This window comes from Brassica rapa, chromosome A07 (genome assembly GCF_000309985.2).
Source record: "Brassica rapa cultivar Chiifu-401-42 chromosome A07, CAAS_Brap_v3.01, whole genome shotgun sequence".
Taxonomy (NCBI): domain Eukaryota; kingdom Viridiplantae; phylum Streptophyta; class Magnoliopsida; order Brassicales; family Brassicaceae; genus Brassica; species Brassica rapa.
The window spans coordinates 11,820,524-11,841,990 of record NC_024801.2 but is presented as its reverse complement, the minus strand read 5'-3'; the positions used below and the strand labels follow the sequence as shown (position 1 = coordinate 11,841,990).

The 21,467-nt window shown below is 37.8% G+C and overlaps 2 protein-coding genes and 2 long non-coding RNA genes across 5 annotated transcripts; 3 read left to right on the top strand and 1 right to left on the bottom strand.

Moving 5' to 3' along the window:
- LOC103829081 (ATPase WRNIP1) lies at positions 1 to 1,845 on the top strand. The gene has a single exon (XM_009104750.3). The coding sequence runs from the start codon at positions 140 to 142 to the stop codon at positions 1,697 to 1,699; it is 1,560 nt and encodes a 519-aa protein (XP_009102998.2). The 5' UTR covers positions 1 to 139; the 3' UTR covers positions 1,700 to 1,845.
- LOC103829082 (glucose-6-phosphate 1-dehydrogenase 3, chloroplastic) lies at positions 1,812 to 4,917 on the bottom strand. 2 transcript variants are annotated; one of them, XM_009104751.3, is made up of 9 exons: positions 4,533 to 4,917; positions 4,140 to 4,408; positions 3,958 to 4,052; positions 3,694 to 3,808; positions 3,235 to 3,440; positions 2,990 to 3,139; positions 2,558 to 2,908; positions 2,282 to 2,485; positions 1,812 to 2,196 (listed from the first exon to the last, which is right to left on the bottom strand). In XM_009104751.3, the coding sequence occupies exons 1-9, from the start codon at positions 4,708 to 4,710 to the stop codon at positions 1,947 to 1,949; spliced, it is 1,818 nt and encodes a 605-aa protein (XP_009102999.1). In that variant the 5' UTR covers positions 4,711 to 4,917; the 3' UTR covers positions 1,812 to 1,946. The 2 variants fall into 2 exon arrangements, with proteins under 2 accessions (XP_009102999.1, XP_009103000.1); XM_009104752.3 differs by having other exon boundaries at positions 4,140 to 4,351; positions 4,533 to 4,913.
- A 230-nt stretch (positions 4,918 to 5,147) lies between these two features.
- On the top strand, positions 5,148 to 8,154 carry LOC103829079. The gene is made up of 3 exons (XR_004449366.1): positions 5,148 to 7,851; positions 7,935 to 7,976; positions 8,122 to 8,154. It is a non-coding gene; the product is annotated as an uncharacterized LOC103829079 (long non-coding RNA).
- A 7,906-nt stretch (positions 8,155 to 16,060) lies between these two features.
- Positions 16,061 to 19,501, top strand: LOC117126673. Its single transcript, XR_004449367.1, has 2 exons — positions 16,061 to 16,163; positions 16,262 to 19,501. It is a non-coding gene; the product is annotated as an uncharacterized LOC117126673 (long non-coding RNA).
- Positions 19,502 to 21,467: the final 1,966 nt, after the last annotated feature.

Sequence of the window (21,467 nt, the reverse complement as noted above, 5' to 3'; positions counted from 1 at the left end):
TTATAAAAAAGTGTGTTAAATTTTAAAATAAATTATTATCTTTTTACCTAATGCAGAACAAAACAGGGTTTAGTTAAGTACAAAAAGCACTTAATGCTCAACACAAGCTCTGCTGTTTCCCACTGTACTAGTGTAGAAGATGGAGCAACTAGTAAGCATGGGTTTCTCCAGCGACTTAGCCGCCGAAGCCTTAACCGCCACCGGCGGAGACTCCATCCAAAAAGCCACCGACTGGATCCTCTCCCACCGCCCTCCCCTCCAAACCACCACCGCCACGTCACAACCCAAACTCGACCGCTTCCTCCGCCCCAATTCCAAAACCCTAACCCCCGTCGGCGATTCCAACAAACGCCCCAAGCTCTCACCACCACCCTCCACCCACCGCCACCGCCAACACCAGCCTCTATCTGAGCGTATGCGTCCTCGCACTCTCGACGACGTGGTAGGCCAAGACCACCTCCTCTCTCCCTCTTCCCTCCTCCGCTCCGCCGTCGACTCCAACCGCCTCCCTTCCATCATCTTCTGGGGCCCACCTGGCACCGGCAAAACCTCCATCGCCAAATCTCTCATCAACTCCTGCAAGGATCCTTCTCAGTACCGCTTCGTCTCCCTTTCCGCAGTTACTAGCGGCGTCAAGGACGTGAGAGACGCCGTTGAAACCGCCAAGAAGCTTAACCTAGAAGGTAAGAAGAGGACTGTGTTGTTTATGGATGAAGTTCATCGGTTTAACAAGTCACAGCAAGACTCCTTCCTGCCTGTTATTGAAGATGGTAGCATCCTCTTCGTTGGCGCCACTACTGAGAACCCTTCTTTTCATTTGATCACTCCTTTGCTCTCTCGTTGTAGAGTTCTCACTCTCAATCCCTTGAAACCTAATCATGTCGAGACTCTTCTTAAACGAGCTGTAGATGATGATTCCGTTAGAGGACTGTCCAGTAACGTTGAGGTTGATGATTCTGTTGTTGAGTTCTTGGCTAACAACTGCGATGGTGATGCACGTGTGGCGTTGAACGCCTTGGAAATCTCAGCTACCATGGCCACTGCTCGAGGGGGAGATGGTGTTGGTGTTGGTGTTGCTGCTGTTGTGTCTCTTGATGATGCTAAAGAGGCTCTTCAGAGCAAGCATTTGGCGTATGACAAGGCAGGGGAGCAACATTACAACCTCATAAGCGCGCTGCACAAGTCTATGCGAGGAGGAGATGCTAACGCTGCAATCTACTGGCTAGCTAGAATGCTTGAAGGTGGTGAAGAGCCGCTTTACATTGCGAGGAGGCTTATAAGGTTTGCAAGCGAGGACGTTGGGCTTGCCGACCCTTCAGCTCTTACTCAGGCGGTTGCTTGCTATCAAGCCTCGCATTTTTTGGGTATGCCGGAGTGCAATGTGATTCTTGCTCAGTGCGCTGCTTACTTGGCGCTGGCTCCTAAGTCCATTGCTGTTTACAGAGCAATAGGAGCGGCAAGGAAGGTGGTGAAGGACTCGGTTGGTCAGAATGAAGGGGTGCCTGTACATCTGAGGAACGCGCCGACCAAGTTAATGAAGGAACTTGGGTATGGGAAAGAGTATATATATCCTCCTGATGACCCTACTTCTGCAGCAGCTCAGACGTATCTACCTTCGTCTCTTCTGCATTATAAGTTCCTGGATTGGCCTGAAGGTGCTTCAGGTGACGGCCAAGAGCAAGAAGAACATAGGCTCTAGCTACTGCTATTATTTCCTTCTTGTTGTTGCTCAAGTCTTAGTAGAGGCTACGATATATTTTATGGTCTATTGATTTCGTTTGCTGTTCCTAACGCTAGTAAACTCACAAAAAGGGTAGAAAGAGAAAACCCTTGCTTATTATTCAAGAAATTTTGTTTTATTGTTTCCAACAACAAATCAATGAGAATCCTCAGACGTGGATCTATGGAACAAAGAAAAGGGTTGATTAATGAACTCTTTCACACTTTCACTGGTCGAGACTAAGGTCTCCCCATTGGACATTGTGTTTTGCAGCTAAATAATGAGCACCAACTGGACCACGACTGCCGTAAGGATAGAACTCTGGTATCGTCTTCTTTTCTTCAATCTCTTTGAGCAGTGGAGTGAAAAGCGCCCAAGCAGCGTCAAGTTCATCGCTTCTTATGAACAACCTTCGTTCACCTTCGATTGCATCCAGCAACAACCTCTCATATGCATCTGGGATCTCCTTCGAATACCTTCAACAAAGCAAAAAGGGTAAATGAAACCATGTAAAGTAGGCAAATAGAGCTGCGGGTTCCTTTCTGTGTCCTCTAAACTCACCTTGCTGAATAGAGAAGGTTCAAGTTACTCTGATCTAGTCTCATTCCCAAACCAGGGACCTTGTTGTTGATTTTCAAATAGATGCCTTCATCTGGTTGGACACGGATGACAAGCTCATTTGTGGTCCGGTCAAGATTAGTACCACCAGAGTTCCGGTTATATAAATTTCCAGGCACATGCCTGAACTGCACTCTTATCTCCGCACTGTAACAATAAGTGTGTTAGTATATTAACGTGTTGAAGAAAATAAAAAAACTTCCAAAAAGTTTTGGTTACCTCCGGGTGTGTAATGCTTTCCCAGCTTTCATTAGAAAAGGAACACCGTCCCATCTAGCATTGTCGATGAAGAGTGCAGCAGCTGCAAATGTGGGTGTCAGGCTATCTTTTGGGACAGTTTTGTCATCAGTATAGCCTGGATAAGTGACTCCTCCTTTGGTGGTGCTCTTATACTGTCCTATCACCACATCTTCAAGTTGTATTGGCCTCATTGAACGTAGAACCTTTACCTTTTCATTTCTGATATCCTCTGCAACTAAGCTAACAGGTGTTTCCATGGCGAAAAGAGCTAGTATCTGAAGGAGATGATTCTGCATTATATCTCTTATTATTCCGTAATGATCGAAGTACCTGAAGATAAAGAGTGTCAAAACATAAGGCTTCAACACGTAAGGAGACATTAGAAGTCAGACAAAGGACAAGAACAGTTACCCTCCACGCCCTTCAGTGCCGAAATCTTCAGAGAATATGAACTGCACGTTCTGTATGTACTGCCTTGACCATAGAGGTTCAAATATAAGGTTTGAGAATCGAAGAACCGACAAGTTCTCAACTAGCTCCTTTCCTAAGTAATGGTCTATCCTGTAAAATATCAACTTTCCATATTAGCTATAGCTAATCCAAAACCATCGTTACTGATTGACAGATTCACAATAACTTGAGTACAATATCTCCACCTAAATATTTGGTCTTCCTCAAGGTACTGCTTAAGGGACTTTGTTAAAGCAGCGGAGGTTTTGGAATCTCGGCCAAAAGGCTTCTCAACAATGACCCTAGTCCATCCACTGACAGATGAAGCAGAAGAGCTTGCACATTTCACAGCGTCCACAAAGATATTTGGAGGGATTGAAAGATAGAAAAGGCGGTTCGAGAGTCTTCCACCCTGTGAATAATGATGTGACGGATAAGTACATCTAAGATAAATAAATAAGAACATAAAGCTTTTCTAGTTTTTACTAATCTTACACGAAACAATAACACACATCAGTGTCTAGGTCCCATAATCTACATCATATCACCTACCTACCTACCTAAGTAATGCCTATAACCTGCCTAGCCTTCAGAAAACAATGATGCAATGTGGTTGCAAGGGGAATCATGAAGAAGTAAATTAGCAGAGGGTAAACATCAAGTACCTCATGTTCCTTGAGCTTCTTGTCCAGAGTAACAAAATGTTCCTGAGAATCATACTGACCCGTATGGTAAAAACATCTCTTGAGAAACTCTTCCATCTTCTCACCGCAGTTTTCCCTGAAAAAAATATCAGATGAAAGGATGCAGCTTAAACAAACCATCTCTGGCAAAGCACCAAAGTGAAGAAAAAAAAAGAATCATAAAGACCAATGTCCTGGTAGTTTTTATCATAAGGAAATCTCCAAAAGTAGAAGAATCATTCACACCTCTTATCAATTCTACAAGTCAGTGTTTTGCTGACCATGTCTCTAAGTTCAGCATCTGTCATCTTACTCCTTGCATACCCGTATATCGTAAAATGCTGCAACGAACCAAAAAAAGAAAATCAAATGGTCTGCACTTACCACATTCAATCAATATAAAGAAAGAAAGGAAGTTTTTTTAATACCTCAGGAAGACAGCCTTCATAGTAGAGTGCGAAGAGAGCTGGGAATATCTTTTTCTTGGCAAGATCACCAGAAGCTCCCACCACCGTTATACTAACCGTTGACTGCTGTTCACCGCCGTTAGACTCTATCACAAGCTTGTCTGCTTCTTGTGAAGGAATCGATAAAGGTTCGGTCTTTACCTCAGCTGAGCTTGACTTGGTGATAACTGCGCCTAAAACCAATGGTAATCGCATCAAGAAGAGTCGGAGAATAGTACAGAAACCAAAGCCTATATAGAGTCAAAAGTTTCAAGCTTTATGCTATACCCGCAAATCAAATGCACAAAGAAGCAAACCCAATAGAGGAAAAGTAAAGGGCACGCAGAGAATCAAATCAAAACAAATCAAACTTACCATCTCCCACTGCAACAGAGCTCTGGACGAGCTTCCTCTTAGATCTAACACAGAGGTCATCTAGGTTTATCCCCTGAGGGAATGAGAGTGAGCGTCGTGATGGGTCGCTGTTGATGAGCGAAGAATGATTTGATAAGAAAGGGGACGAGGAGGAGAGAGACGTTGAAAACGATGACATGTTCGAATTCGAATTGAGTTAACAAACGAAAATTGTAAATCTCGCGATTGATGCGTTTACGAGAGATACGAGGGGCGAAGAGTTTTATGGACAGTTGTTCCGAAAGGGTTGAGCCTTTTGATGTCTCCCAAAGGTTGCGTCTTTGGGCAAATCGGTGATTGTTTTGTGTTAAGCGAAAGGCTATTCTGCCAAATGTATTTTTGATTATTCAATTCAACGAAATCACAAGTGGACTTAAGCTTCCTCTTTTATTAATGTCTAATGGTCTGCAACTATTTGACTCCCCTTTTTAACCTTGATGTGATTACTTGATGGCATATCAATTTCTGTTGATGGTAATATAAAGGATCCTATTCTTGTTACGTTAATAATATGTCCTAATAATATGGTATTAATTAGGTGTTCGCAAGGTTTATACACAGTGTTCCAGAATAATGGAATAAGTTAATGGTTTGAAGAGTAAGATGAAATAAGTTGTAGAGAAGTCATGATGTAATATGAGTGGTGTAAATGTTGCCATGTTTTTTTTTTTTTTAAGTTGCCATGTTGGATGTGGCTATTGGAGAAGACGAATCACTCGACAACACAAATGAAAGGGACATCCGTAGAAACGAGCATCTTGCACTGTCTCTCGAATACCAACTCCATGACTGAACACACTTTGATCCTTATAGCTTTCACTATCAGTTCAGGCATGCATGAATATAGTAATTAATGAATACGAGAGTCCAGGCTGAGTGCAAACTAAAACTAAATGCTATCGTGCAAAAATGCATCACTTGCCACCAGAGCCGGTCCTATACATTTGGAGGCTACAAGCCAAAAATCAAATAAAGGCCGGAATAATATAAATGCGTTAAGGTGGAGTTGAACCCAGCCTCTCTCACAGTAGAATTTTGCCTCAAAACCGCTAAGCTAAAGTCATTAGGAAATTTTGTGGCCGATTATATAGTTATTCTTGTGCAGCTGGAACCCCATGCTTTATCCGGCACTGCTTGCCACCACACCATTCTAACATGTAGAAAATGACTTGTTTCCCTGACCAAAGTTAGCGCTGTACATTTGCATCTAGTTACCAACCCATCACTCAGAATTGCGGGTACCTCGACCTTCTTTGTGTTTTAAATTAAACCGGAAGCTAAAGAGAATAATTATTTAAATAACGATTCAAAATTATTCAAAATATTATTATATAGTGTGGTAAATAATAAAAATATTAATAAATATGAAATATAAAGCATTGGAAATATTAAATATTTTTTATTCATCTAATTTGTGAATTTTGATTTAATGATTTTTGTTTGGTTCAATAGTTTCAAGATCAAATTTGACTACATGACTGTTTCACGATCGAATGCGGTCATGGTTTTAAAAACACTGTTTTTTATTCTGGAACCGGAACCAAACTTAAAACGTAAATAAATATAGCAGCTTAATATTTTACTTAAAAAATATAGCCACAAAAATACATACATGAAGGAGGCTGTTATTTGTGTTACGATATGGCTGGAGCCAATGGAAGTACCGACTTAACGTCTTGTGAGCTTTGAGGTCTGCCAAATTGGTTCTTTGATTCTTTGGATAGAAAAATTCTTCAAGTCCACAAACAAGCTACCTTGACTTGTTTATATCCGTTGTTTTAAGATCGGTGCACTCCTTCCCAGTGGCTGCTATCATCAGGACATATGATTTGGTTTCTTCATTGAGATTTTTGACTTAAATTTAGATTTTCCATTTTCTCATTTTTTAAAATCATTTGGCTCCGGAAGGACCGTGATCTTTGCCGACTATTTGTGCAAAAAATCTCATGTTTTCAAATTAATCCAATGAATGATAAAAAAGAGAGGCTGATACGACTTTTCCAGCCAAATAAAATATAATAATCTACTAATAATAGTAATCCCAATTAATTCCAAATATTGTGAATCCCAATATTGAAAGGTTGTGTCTTTACATAAAAACTGAGACTAGTTTTGTTTTTCCAATATGCAACTTTTGGATTTTTTTAAATAGTTAAAATATCTTATTAGTGTCTTTTTACAATTATTAGGTTAGAGAGTTGTGTCATCTCAATAGAAAAATATTGATGCAAAAAGAAAGTTTCAATTTAGCTTGAAAATATGTAATATTTATCTACAAATGATTAAAATTGTGGTCAGATAATACAAGCCCTAAAATTATGTGTTATCAAAAAGCTGCTACAAAGCAATCGTTCTAAATGTAACTAACAATTGCATCCCTTTCAGAAACAATTACAATGCTTCATAAAATATATAAGTGACTAACTTTGCTCTTTTAAATAGGACCTACCTGACGCTGACGTGGCGCGTTGAGGCGTGAGTAAAGTACCTTATTATAATGTAGATTTACTCTGTGAGTAGTCTGAAAACTGTAAATGTTTTTTTTTCACAATTGAACTTGAGCAAACAGAACTTGAATTTATGGACTGTATTGAATCCAACGTCGCTACAAAGTTTGTGCATATTTTCAACTAGCTATGTCAAATTCTTCTTCTTATATCTATTTGATCTTTACTTCAGATCCATCCCTCTTTAAGTTGGTTCTGTAGATCTTCTCTGAAATGTCCCAGATTTTTCTGTGAACCCTAGGAAACACCCGCAGTTTTCGTCCATTGATTTTTAATCTGATTATTTTCAGACTACAGAAGTTAAATTTGATACTTGAGTAACTAATAATGACAATTTTGATGTGATGCAGCATGATTCAGACACTTGAGAGGTACCAAAAGTGCAAATATGGACCTCCAAAGCCCAATGTGCCTTCAAGAGATGAGGCCTTAGCAGTTGTACCTCTTCCTTCTCTTTTTTTTTTTCTGCTTAATCAAAAACATGAATTGGTTTGGTTAATTCAAATCCAATAATGGTAAACTTTTTTTGGCGAGTAGGAACTTAGAAGCCAACAGGAGTATCTCAAGCTTAAGGAGCGTTACGACGCCTTGCTGAGAGCCCAATTAATCGGTTCATTTTAAGCTACTGCTTCTTTTAAAAATTCATGAAGACTTTTGTCTTGAAATATTATAGGAATCTATTGGGAGAAGATCTTGGACCTCTGAGTACAAAGGAGCTTGAGTCACTTGAGAGACGGCTTGATTCTTCTTTGAAGAAGATCAGAGCTCTCCGGGTACTACGTCTTCCATTTCTCTCATCATATACGAAACTATCTACTCACTATATCAAATTAAGACGCTATATCAATTTTTTCAGACACAGCTCATGCTCGACCAGATCAATGATCTCCAGAGTAAGGTAACATAAAAAAAATTGAATGCTGAAGCAAATAACATATATACACAAACATACTAGCTCTATATATGAATATTTAGATCAGGAACGCATGGTTATTATTACTGAAGTATTAATTCATCCACTAACAAGTACGTGCTCGTGACAGTTAGCTGATGGATATCAGATGCCACTCAACTCACACTACAAGAAAACATCGGGATACTGAGGGAAAAAATCGTCGGTATGTCGTCGGAATAACGCTATTCCGACGACATACCGACGAAAAAAGTCCTCGGAAATATCTCCTCGGAAATTCATACTTCCTCGGAATTCCGTCGGAAATTTCCGACGGAATTCCGAGGAAACAAAATTCCGAGGAAACTCCGAGAAACATATGTTCGTCGGATGGTTCCTCGGAATAAACCGATGGAATTCCGATGGTCAAATCCTCGGAAGTTTCGACAAAACATTCCTCGGAATGTTTATCGGAAAATTCCGAGGAACATATGTTCCTCGGAAAATTCCGAGGAACATATTTTCCCTCGGAATATTCCGAGGGAATGGAGTTCCTCGGAAAATTCCGAGGGACAAAACTCCCTCGGAATTTTCCGAGGATTCCATTCCCTCGGAAAATTCCGAGGGAATTATGTTCCTCGGAATATTCCGAGGGAAGAAAGTTCCTCGGAATTTTCCGAGGAACTACATTCCCTCGGAATTTCGAAAAAATTTATTTTTTTTAAAAAAAATTTAAATTTTTTAAATTTAATTTTAAAATTTAAAATTAAAATTAAAATTGAATAAAAATTAAAAAAAAAAACTACGGGTCTTGGATGTTCGGGAACACCTCGTTCGGGTACATCCTCTTCATCATCTCCATCATCTGCTCGTTGAGCCTCTTCTGGGTCTCATAGCCCGCCTGTTGAGCTGCCATCTGGGTCTCCAACGCAGATATCCGATCATCCTTGTCCTTCAGCTGAGCCGTAAGAACTTCCGGATCAACATATGGCGGTGGTGCAGAAGAAGGAGCAGCCGACCGGGAGCGACGACCCAAACCGACCATACGTCCCTTCTTCTTTGGAACCGACTGAAATATAAAAAACCAAATTTAGATAATATAAATTGATGATAAAATAAAAATCAAGAAATAAATAAATTGAACTTTTAAAAAAAAAACTTACCGATTCAACGATTTCGTTGATTCGAACCCGGGACAAGTTGGTCGAAGCCGTCGAATCGTCATCATCGGTTTGAAGCTGAGACACTTCGTCGTACACCTGAGTTTGGACCAGGTCGACCACGTCCCTCACAAGACCATCATCAATCTGACCGGTCTTCTTGTTGGTATACGCCCTTTTCATTAGGGCGAGATCATCAACCGGCTCGCCCTCATTTTCTTCCGCCTTGAAAAAAAATAAATTAAACAAACATTAGAAATTTGAAAAAATGCATAAAAATAAAATTCTGAAACTTAAATAATTAAAGAAAAAGCGGTTGAACTTACCATGCGATCCGCGAGAGTGGCAATAGATTGGGCACCCAAGTTATGCTTGTAGATGCCCTTCCCTTTACGGTCGCTCCTGCGGTTGTTGGAGTTGGTGGAAGAAGTTTCTTTCGTCTCTTCCTTATCCCAATGCTCACACAACTCCTTCCATACCGTGTCGTTCATCGACTTTGGGACCTTTTAATTTAAAAAAAAAAAGTTTAATAATTTAAAAAATAGTTTAATAAATTAAAAATTGTTAATAAATTAAAAACTACCTTGTTTGCTTCCCACTTCTTCTTCCACTCGTACATCTGCTTCCCATAGTTGTCCATAACTTTATGGACAAAATGGTTATAGATAGAGAGCGTATCATCGGAATTCCAGTTGAATTCTTGCTGAAATAGTTTAAAAATAGTTTTTAAGCACAAAATATAAATAGTTTAATAATTACAAATAGTTTTAATAAATAAAAAATAGTTTAATAAATATAGAAAATAGTTTAATAATTACCAAAAAAAAGTTTTAATAAATAAAAAATAGTTTAATAATTAAAAAAATAGTTTTTAAAATATTTAAAATGTTTAATAAATATAGAAAATAGTTTAATAATCAAAAAATAGTTTTAATAAATAAAAAATATAAGTAAAAATTTGAATACTTACCGCAAACTGACGAAACCACAGATGCTGCTTCTCGACGGGAAAGTGAGTGAAAGTCGGATGTCCCTTGTCGAGGGCAGAGTACATCATACGGTTGATCCATGCGCTGATCCCGTTCCCGGATCGGTTGAACCTAATAAAAAGAACAAATTATTAATAATCAATCAAATTTTAAGGATAAAAAATAAAAGTTTAAATTACCATGTTTGACCATGTCCATGTGGATACTCAGTGAGATAGGGAAGATGGTCACGACCGGGCTGTCGAACCAACTCCGCAACGCTCATCACTCCCGGAGGACCGGGTGCAGCAGCGGGACCAGGAGCGGGTGCAGCAGCGGGAGCGGGAGCAGCAGGAGCGAGTAATGGAGAGGGAGATGTATGGTATGAGCTGTGGGGCGAAACGGAATCCTGAACATGGCTGGAAGAACCCCGAGACTGGCTCCCCATACCACCCCGGCTACGACGCTGGCGAGGCCGGATCTGATCATCATTAGACCTGTAAATTAAAAAAAAAAAACATAGAAAATTATAGTTTTTAATCACAAAATATAAATAGTTTAATAATTAATAAAAAAGTTTTAATAAATAAAAAATAGTTTAAAAATTTTAAAAATAGTTTAAATAAATCCCAAAAACATAATAATAACGAAAAATTTTTAAAAATGTTTAAAATGTTAAATAATTACAAAAATAGTTTTCATAATATTAAAAATGTTTAATAAATATAGAAATTTATATTTTACATATAAAATACATAAAACGTTTTATAACCACAAAAAAAATGTTTTTAAATATTATATAAATGATTTTTAATCTTAAAAAAAGTTTTATAGATTTTAAAAATGTTTAATAATATATAAATGAATTTAAAATGCAAAAAATAGATTTTATATACAAAAAACGTTTTCAATATATATATATAATTTCAAATTCGATTTTTATAACCACAAAATTAATAAAAACTAAAAAAAAATTCAAATCAAGTGAAATACATAATCAAACTCGATTTTACACAAATCTACCATTCACCCTAACAAAATCTATAAATCTCATTCCAAAATCATCAAATCTACTTAAAAACCATACAAATCTAACCTAAAAGAGTGGGATAGGGTTCTTACATGATTATGGGGGAGGATTAGGGGAGATTCGCCGGAAAAACGCGAGAGAGAACGGTGGAGTCGCCGGAAATCGCGAGAGGAGAGGCTGTGCGGCGCGGAGAGAAAGAGAGAAATGGGGAAGAAGATCGGGCTCGCCCTAATATTATGAGGGGTCCGACGGAAACTATCCGTCGGAATTTCCTCGGAAATATTTTATATTTCCGTCGGAATTTCCTCGGAATTCTTTGATTCAATTTTCCCGAAATATTTGGCGGCTAGGTTAACCCGGTTAAATGAAAATATTCCGACGAACAAGGATTCCTCGGAATACCCTCGGTAATCTCCGAGGAATTTCTGAGGAACCAGGGTTTGGGGTTTTAAAACATCGATTATTTTCGCCGTATTTCATTTCTTATACAATTATAATGCATACCATTGAGGATTCTTTGTATAGATGATCATAAACCATGAAATAACACAATTTCAAAAATAATTGTAAGTATTCCCTTTACCGTTTATTAAAGTGTATAAGTGTTTCTCTTATGTTGTGTGGTTTTCGTTCATGTAATCGTAAAAAGTGTTTGTTATTGGATAAAACACCAAAGTTCATAGTTCCAAACATCATAATCTGGTTATGACACTTAATGAAGGTTATATACGTGTTATTCAATCCGTAAAACGTTGTTTTCAATTTAAAACCCCAAGTTCCTCGGAATTTCCTCGGAATATACCGAGGAGATTCCGAGGAGATCCTTATGTTCGTCGGCATTTCCTCGGAATATACCGAGGAGATTCCGAGGAAAAAGAATCTATAATCAAATCCCCAATTCCTCGGAATTTCCTCGGAATTTTCCGAGGAAATTCCGACGAACATAAAGAGTTCCTCGGAATTCCCTCGGAAAATTCCGAGGAAATTCCGAGGAACTTTGGGTTTTCAATCGAGAAGATCTATTCCGAGGAAATTCCGAGGAAAACCTATTTGTCCTCGGAATTTCCTCGGAATTTCCTTTAAAAAAAAAAAAAAAAAAAGGTCGACGCTAGTCTGTTTCCGAGTCGTCATCACCAGATGAATCTGAATCTGGATCTTGGTGAAACTCTCCAATCACTGGTTCATCCTCTACGTGAACGGCGGCTTCTTCTCCGAAGTCGGTTAAATCGACTACAAGGCCAACTCCACCTAAATCTTCTGCTGCACTTAAGTTGCCGGATGTGCTTGGTTGTAGTGGGTCTTCCAGCTCAGAACTTCCCTGAACTCGGCCTCTCGGGTTGAGTCTTGTAACAGTAACCCATGGATCATCTCTGTTCCTTACCCGGGGGTACTTGATATAACAAACCTGATCGGCCTGAGAAGCAAGAATGAAAGGATCATAATATTGCAGCTTCCGTCTTGAATTTACTGATGTAACACCAAATGCATCTGTTCTCACACCTCGATCTGGAGTGTTGTCGTGCCAGTCACAATAGAAAACAGTACAGCGCAATCCAACCATGCCCAAATACTTGATTTCCAAAATCTCATTTATGTGTCCGTAGTATACATCATCTCCTGATGCAGAACAAACACCAGCATCGTAAGTCGTACTCGAACGTCTCCTCTTCTGAGTTGTGAATGCATATCCTCGAGTACAAAATCTCGGATATGACTTCACAACAAAGTTTGGTCCAACGACCATCTCGCGTATCCAATCGTCAAATGTTTCACCTCTGGCCAAACCATCACTCACATAAGTAAACATCCATCCACCAAATTCTCTCTGCTTCATTTCTTCTAGTTCGTCCTCTGTGGCGTATCTATATTCTAACCGCTTTTCTGCCATGAAAATCCTTTCATATTGAAGAACATCTTCGCAGTTGGTGAGTAAATATGTTTGCAAATGACTGCGCTCCTGATCAGTAAGTCGACGGTCCTTTGGTTTTCCGCTAAGTCGTCCAACGTCTGTGAAAATGTCTGGAACCTTCCAATGATATGTTGCCCGTTCGCCTCTATCATCATGCCGAGCAGGTCTTCTGTTTTTGGTCTGAACTTCTGCTGGAAAGTAGTACTCGGCAAAGTTTGAAGTTTCTTCATTGATCATCTGTGCGACTATAGACCCTTCCACCCTACTTAAATTTTTCACCATCTTCTTCAAATGGAACATATACCGCTCATACAGATACATCCATCTATACTGCACAGGACCACCAAGTTCCAATTCTCTTACCAGGTGAATAACAAGATGCTCCATAACATCAAAAAATGAGGGAGGAAATATCTTCTCAAGGTTGCACTGAATCACAGCTATGTTAGTCTTCAAATTTTCAATACCTTCAAGAGTCACTGATCTTGTGCATAAATCGCGGAAGAAACCACTTATCCCTGCAATTGCTTCATGAACATTTCGTGGTAATAGTTCCTTGAAGGCAAACGGAAGGAGGCGCTGCATCATTACATGGCAATCATGGCTTTTCAAGCCAGTAAACTTTCCTTCCTTTCTGTCGATACAGTTACGCAAATTAGATGCGTAACCGTCTGGAAATTCCACATCGTTTGAAATCCAATCAAAGAACGCATCCTTTCCCGCTGCATCAAGTCGGTATATGGGAAAAGGAGCCCTACCACTCTCATCAACATGAAGTTCTGAACGATCACATATATCGACTAAATCCAGTCTTGACTTCAAATTATCCTTTGTTTTACCTTGAACATTAAGGATCGTGTTCATGAGATTGTCAAAAAAGTTCTTCTCGATATGCATGACATCTAAATTATGCCTTAGTAGATGATCCTCCCAGTATGGCAGATCCCAAAAAATACTTTTTTTGTGCCAGTTATGTAGGTTTCCAACACCATCTACCGGAAAATGCTCATGTCCACCGACGTCTGGCGTCCTTTCTGCACCAAAATCTCTAAGTTGTGTCTTCAAATCTTTCCCACGAATTTCCGGAGGTGGACTGTCAAACACCCTCTTGTTCTTCGTAAACAAATTCCTACTTCTACGATATGGATGATCTGGTGGTAGAAATCTCCTGTGACAGTCAAACCAACACGTTTTCCTTCCGTGTTTTAGTTGGAAAGCATCAGTGTTATCTTGACAATATGGACATGATAGCCTTCCATGCGTTGTCCATCCAGATAACATACCATATGCTGGAAAATCACTTATTGTCCACATTAGTACTGCCCGCATTTGAAAGTTTTCTTTACACGAAACATCGTATGTTTCAGCACCTTGAGCCCATAGTTGTTGCAACTCATATATTAGTGGCTGAAGAAACACATCAAGTGATCTCTTAGGATGCTCTGGTCCGGGAACGAGAATCGAGAGAAACAAAAACTCTCGTCGCAAGCACAAGTTTGGGGGTAGGTTGTATGGTGTAAGAATGACTGGCCATAGAGAATACTGTCTTCCACTCTTGCCAAACGGGCTGAAACCATCAGTACATAATCCAAGGTAGACATTTCTTCTCTCATACGCAAAGTCGGGATACTTTGATTGGAAATGCTTCCACGCTTTTGCATCTGAAGGATGTCTGATCTCACCATCTGTTGAGTGCTCCGCATGCCATCTCATTGGTTGCGCTGTGCGTTCAGACAGATACAGCCTCTGCAACCTTTCCGTCAAAGGCAAATACCACATCCTTTTATATGGTACTGGAACTCTTCCACTCGTATCTTTATAACGAGGCTTCCCACAAAATTTGCATGAAACCCGCTGTTCATCCGCCCTCCAATAAATCATGCAGTTGTCTCTGCATACATCTATTACCTGATACGATAAACCAAGACCAGCTACGAGTTTCTGAACCTCGTAGTATGAGCCAGGAGCTACATTATCTTCGGGTAGAATACCTTTTACATAATCAGCAATCGCATCCACACAGTCTTCAGCCAAATTATAATCCGTCTTAATGCCCATCAATCTTGTAGCAGATGATAAAGCTGAATGACCATCTCTGCAACCTTCGTACAATGGTTGCTTTCCAGCATCCAACATATCATAAAATCTCCTAGCTTCGGCATTGGGTAAATCTTCCCCTCTAAAATGATCATTTACCATCTGCTCAGTACCTACACCGTAATCTACATCCGTTCTAATTGGATCTTCTAATCTAACCGCTGGCTGAGGTTCGCTAGTACTACCATGTTCATAATCAGTTTCTCCATGATGATACCAAATTTTGTAACTTCGTGTAAACCCACTCAAATATAGATGAGTCCAAACATCCCATTGTTTAATAACTTTTTTATTTTTACAATTAGAGCAAGGACATCTTAACATACCTGTTTTTGCTTCCGGTTGTCGGTGAACTAACCCCATGAATTCGGTTATACCTTGTTGGTATTCTTCCGTAAGCAATCTCGTGTTCGGATCCAAATGAGGTCGATCGATCCAAGAACGAAAATAATTTGAAGAAGACATGTTTTTTATGAATCAAATTCGTGTGTAAAGAAAGTGAGAGGGAGGATGAAGATATGGAGTGAATGAAGAGGAAGAGGGGTGCTTGTATTTATAGTTGAAATCCTGCCGACAGTCCGAGGAAATTCCGACGGAATTCCGATGCAAACGGCTAGTTCGTCGGAATTTCCTCGGAATTTTTAAAATCCCCCAACGGCTCTCCAACGGCTCTCTAACGTCTATAATATTTCCTCGGAATTCATCGGTTTTTTCCGAGGAATACTAGTTTCCTCGGTATTCCGTCGGAATATTCCGACGAGATGAATTTTCCTCGGAATTCCGTCGGAATATTCCGAGGAAATTCCGAGGAAGCCAAATTTTGTGTTTCCTCGGAATTGCCTCGGAAATTCCTCGGTATATTCCGAGGAATTCATTTTCCGTCGGAACGTCCGTCAGAATACCGCTGTTTTCTTGTAGTGTCAACCCGATCCAAGAAGATCATGTTGACTACGGTCGTCATGATCAACAGCAGCACTTTCATCATGCTTTCTTCCACCCTTTGGAATGCGAGCCCATTCTTCAAATCGGGTAACTAACTATTACTTTATATGATTAATTTTGATCTCTACGTATAAGATATTTTTAGCATATATTAAGTAAAACTTTATGTAACGATGGAGCCGCAGGTACCAGGGGCAGCAAGATCATGGAATGAAAGCAGGACCAAGTGTGAATAATTACATGTGGTATTGGTTACCATGTGACGCCAACTCTATTTGATATTTCTACAAGTTTTTTTGACTTTTTATATTAAAACTTTCTCTTCCCCTCTTAGACTACATGATATGAGTACTTCTCTCTCTCTAAATCTATGCCTTGAGTGCATTCGTTTATGTGTATTGTTTATTATGCCCTTCTATAATTCAATGATATTTTGAAGAAAATTTTATTCGCCTTATCTCCGACACTGTCACACTAAAATCTGTAGTACATCTAGATATATACATATTCCCTTCTGAGCTTCTATATTTGCAGTTTCTGTTAAGTACAGTATACACGCTTCCAGCTCCAAAATCTTTTTGACTCCCATTTTGTGTTATGTAGTAAGGGTAAGAGACTTTTGTGTGAGCATATAATTTAACAATGAACATTAGTGTAAAGCGGATAGAAAATATAACTCACACCAGTTTTTCCAGATGTCTTGTTTCTTAATGCAAACTAACAGAAAAGAAGAAGTTATCGTGTATTACAAAAGGTTTGTCATCGCTGATGTCTGTGGCCAGCGAACTGTATGCAGTCGGAAGTGGAAAAATGACCTCATGTACTTACTCTTAGGGATCTGAGACAATTAACAAGTAATGCAGCTGCTGTTGTAATCTGAGATATGAGAACAGACTAAAAAAAGCATTTGTCACTCTAGAAAAAAGGTTCGAAAAATATCTAAACCAAACCAAGGTGATATCTACGGAATCGTTTTGCCAAGAACTGAAACGATCAAGTGAAAAATCTCAAAGGTGAAGAAAAGAGAAATGACATGAAAAAAAAGATGTGGAACTTTCTTATAATAAATTGTTGGTGCAAGAGCAAGGTGTTGGAACCAATTCTTATATAAGCTAAATGGACTGAGTAAAAAATTGAATAAGCTTGAATACAACTTTTATAAGTCCATTGACTTGAATAAAATTTTGATTCAATGTGAAAAGAAATGAAGATTTTTGGACCTGTACCTTCTTCTTCTCATTCATGGCTATCCAAAGATGATGTGTTCAAAAAAAAGAAAAAAAGAGAGGCTATCGAAGGTGACCCCTAAATAGCTTTCCATGTTGCCTTTCGTATCAAAAATGTAATGACAAAGAGTCAAAGATCCATACATCTGTTGTATCGAAGGTGACCCCTAAAGAGTTTGTGTATGTTTTACAGAGAATGCAGGCAAGGTTGTATTATTAAAGGTATTTACAAGTCTCAGTTCACATTTCTCATTCTCTGTCTTTACTCTTGCATTCAGACTTGACTTCACACTATAAAACATACACAAACTTATGGAGACTCATGATGACGTTTCACATGAATTGACGAATTACATCTTCGATGTCTTAAATCTCTACGTTAGTATAGTACAAAGAGTCAAAGATCCATACATCTGTTTGTTTCTGAAATTTAAAAGTAAATGTAAGTAACACAACAATTCTCCGTTTGTAAAAAAAAATCGTTAACCAAATCAAGTTTAGTTACACAAATTTGATCATTTTAATTTCTTGGAAGCTGAAACCTTTTATTTAAAAAAAAAAGACCTTTTATTTTATATATAATGACGATGAGTCCAAGACTATAGTAACTTACTATACAATAGACTGGTCCCCAAAAACTTTTAGAAAACCCACTCAGTAAACCCAAGAAGTGACCTATTTGAATATATCCCCATCTTTCTGTTTTTGGCAATGAGGTCCCATTCCATTTACGTCTTGACATGGACCATGTCTGTCTATTTTTAGAAGCTTAATCAGACGGTTCTTATTCCCCTCCATGACACCGTCTTATAATCGTCCGATTCAACCTCACGCCTAATGGACCACATCACTAATAGTACTTCGCAACTTAGCTGTCGTGTAGGGTTTCACGTGGCATTTATTTGTTCTACAGTTTGCATCGCAAATTTGCAAGTTGATGTTTGGTCCCCATCGATCATCACCGTTTCTTTAGCATCATCGAAGAATATAGCATTTTTGATTCTGAGAACTCATTATAACCGTTGGCTCTCATCGATGTATATCTATCCTTGTTGGGTCATGTGTGTGCTCCAGGGCATAAGATCCCAAAGCGATAAAGAGTATTCCAAGTGCTTCTCTCTTACATATTTCCCATTTTTTTATTATAATGTATATGCTTTAGACGTAGAAATCTATTATGCGATACGATACGAGATTATATATCTTCAAGACCTCACGTCCTATCATTAAATTATAGTATGCCTTCGAGGTTTTCTGTTTTCCTCCGGATAAAAATACCTTAAAGAGACTTCAAGAATGATGACTTTATTTTCTTGAAATGTATTTTTTTTAAATAGTACCACTGTTTTGTCTCATAACCTTGTAAATCCACCACATATTATTTAGAAACAATTACATATAAGGTCACTTTACACTTATTAATAACACTCTAGGTCAGTTTCTACTACTCACACACTTTCTTTAACTCTTATCTCATATTTAGTTAGGTTTGCCAACTAAAAGAAAACCATATTATAATTGATGGGTCTCATTTCTCTTCTCTCTTGGTTTCTCTTTTTCTTTGTCGACTCTCTCCTCTTCTCATTTTATCAGATCCATGGTGGTTCACATTCTCTTCTCATTCTTCTCTTCTTCTTTATCATTAAAAAAACTGAACTGATTTTTTCTCCGTAAATCTATGCTTCGGGTCGTGCTCTCAGCCTTCACCATCGTCGGAATCAAACCTCGACGTCGTTGTCAGTAGGATCCGGCGAGAAGATATATCGGGCAACATCAGTGGAGGAATTTCATATTTTTTTCACCTTTCATCCTCTAGTTTCCTTCTTCTTTCAAAATATGTCTCAAACTTCCAATTTGATCACATTATTTCACAAATTTCCCCAAACTTTTAATGTTTCAATCTAGCATTTATTGTATTTTGCAGAAATGGTCCGTCGGCTTTTGATTCTTTTTAGTATTGCACTGAAATATTAGATAGTGCAGATTAGTCCCCAATTTCATTCCCAAACGTTCAATTGTACATTCCCAAACTTTCAATTTTCTATGTACACATTGATGTACACGTGGATACTACGGTATCTAATATCTATGTACACATGAATAGATTTTTATGTATGTATGTTCTACAATTTTTAACCATAAGATAAATATGTAACATATACATATATGTAAATCAAAATATATATTGTTTTTGGACTCGTCATGCTTGTATATATTTTTAACCATCACATGAATAGTTTTTTATGCTATTATAAAGTTAAATGAAATTGAAAATGATCTAAATGAACTCAAACAAGATACTCAAATGAACTGGTGTACATATATAAATGCACTCAAATCAGATATCATACTTGTGCAATGTACAAACGAACCGGTGTACATGTAATTTTTTGTGAAACCGTTGTATACATGGACAACGAAATATATGTTTACATGTGGATTCTTGCACATGTGGATTCTTGCACATGTATTAGAAAACTTACATGGTCTCTATGTATTATTATACAAGTTAATTGATGTACGTATGAATCATTGTACATGTGGATAATAATAAATTGGTGTAAATGGTATATATAATACATATGAATCAAGATGGAGGTAATAGATTTGTCTAAAAAACCATTAAAATGCACTATACACACCTAAATAAAACCTAAAATGATCTAAATTAATTTAAAAAATATTTTAAATGTATCTAAATAAAACCTAAAATGTATTTACCAAATTTATTAAGTGTACAAACTAAGTGGTGTACATTTGCATCATTGTACACATGGACAATGAATATTTTGTGTACACCTAATCATGTACATATAAAAATACACGAAACACATACATATGTATGTACATATAAATATAGACAAAATATCATATGTATTGCACAAGTTATCACAATTTGTACAGTGTACAAATGGATCGGTGGTGTACGTATAATCTTATATGAATCATTGTACATGTGGACAGTAAAATATGTGTGTACATATTAATAATATTTTACCGTCTAAATATTAAAACTTGCAAATATATATCAGATGTACACCTTAAATTGTGTACATATGAATTATTATACATGAGATAAGGCCAATTTATGTACATAGCGTAATGTATACATATAGATATACAAATATATCATAATTCTGAAGTTCATAACAAAATTAAACATATATTTTTACGCAGTTTGTCAGTTCAATTCAAAACTTTCTCATTTTACTCTATTCAGTACAATATTAATATAAATTAATATTTTAAACAATAGTTAATTAAAATCGGACCCATTTAATTTGTGGCCAGAAAAAGGTATGAAAAAATAAAAAATGTATGAGAGGTATATTATAGGGGCTAGATTGCACAATTAGAAGTTTCAAGGCAATTAGAAAAGATGTATGTGCACATTTGGTTGTTTAGGCCCAGCTTGATAATAACTTAAAAATAAAGGATCAAACATGCAAAAACATGAGATTTGGCCATTGTTGCTCAAGCTTCATTAGCGACTGAATCTTCATTGTGCGACAGAATCGGTGGCCACCGTAGCGGAATTCGAGCATCACCGACCACGACAAGCTGTTGTCACCGCCAAAGGGAAGCTGTTCATGTTGATTTTACGGTGGAAGAGAGACGAACAACCACAACTTGGAAATCGAGCTTGCTTGATATTACCAGCGCTCATGGAAGAGGACCAAGAAACACATCGTAGATGAGCATAATTTTCAAAAACATAAAGTTGTGTTGTAAATGGTGATTGTGAAATGAAGGAGAGACAAAACAAAAGAGATAACAAAAAAGATAAAATATATTAAAAATATTATTTAGTTAGGAACCTTTTTTAGTTACATGTCTTTAGTAATTTATTGAATAAAATATTAAATTCTAGTTGGAAAAAGTGTCTGTGTAGTAACATGTGACCTACACTGTAATAAAAAACTCAAAAGTGACCTGGAGTGTTAAAAACTCTATTATTTATGGATGAGGAATATTTCAAGTTTTCTGGGTATTTTTTATTTCTTAAATAAACACGAAGGAATATTAGATCACTGGTATGACATCAGTAAATAATTAGATAGTTGAATGTACTTTAGTTTCTCTGGTTTAGTGCACAACATCTTTATCAGTTGTCGTCATCTTACATTGAAATGTATGACCAGAGCTAATAAGAAGTGAATACGTA

Bases quoted from the DNA above. Each gene is read 5' to 3' on its own strand.
- LOC103829082 (XM_009104751.3), bottom strand. From the start codon at position 4,710: ATGTCATCGTTTTCAACGTCTCTCTCCTCCTCGTCCCCTTTCTTATCA. The intron at 2,909-2,989 runs GTAACTGTTCTT...CTTTATCTTCAG, and splicing joins GGCACTGAAGGGCGTGGAGG to GTACTTCGATCATTACGGAA. The intron at 2,486-2,557 runs GTAACCAAAACT...TTATTGTTACAG, and splicing joins AAAGCATTACACACCCGGAG to TGCGGAGATAAGAGTGCAGT.
- LOC103829081 (XM_009104750.3), top strand. From the start codon at position 140: ATGGAGCAACTAGTAAGCATGGGTTTCTCCAGCGACTTAGCCGCCGAA.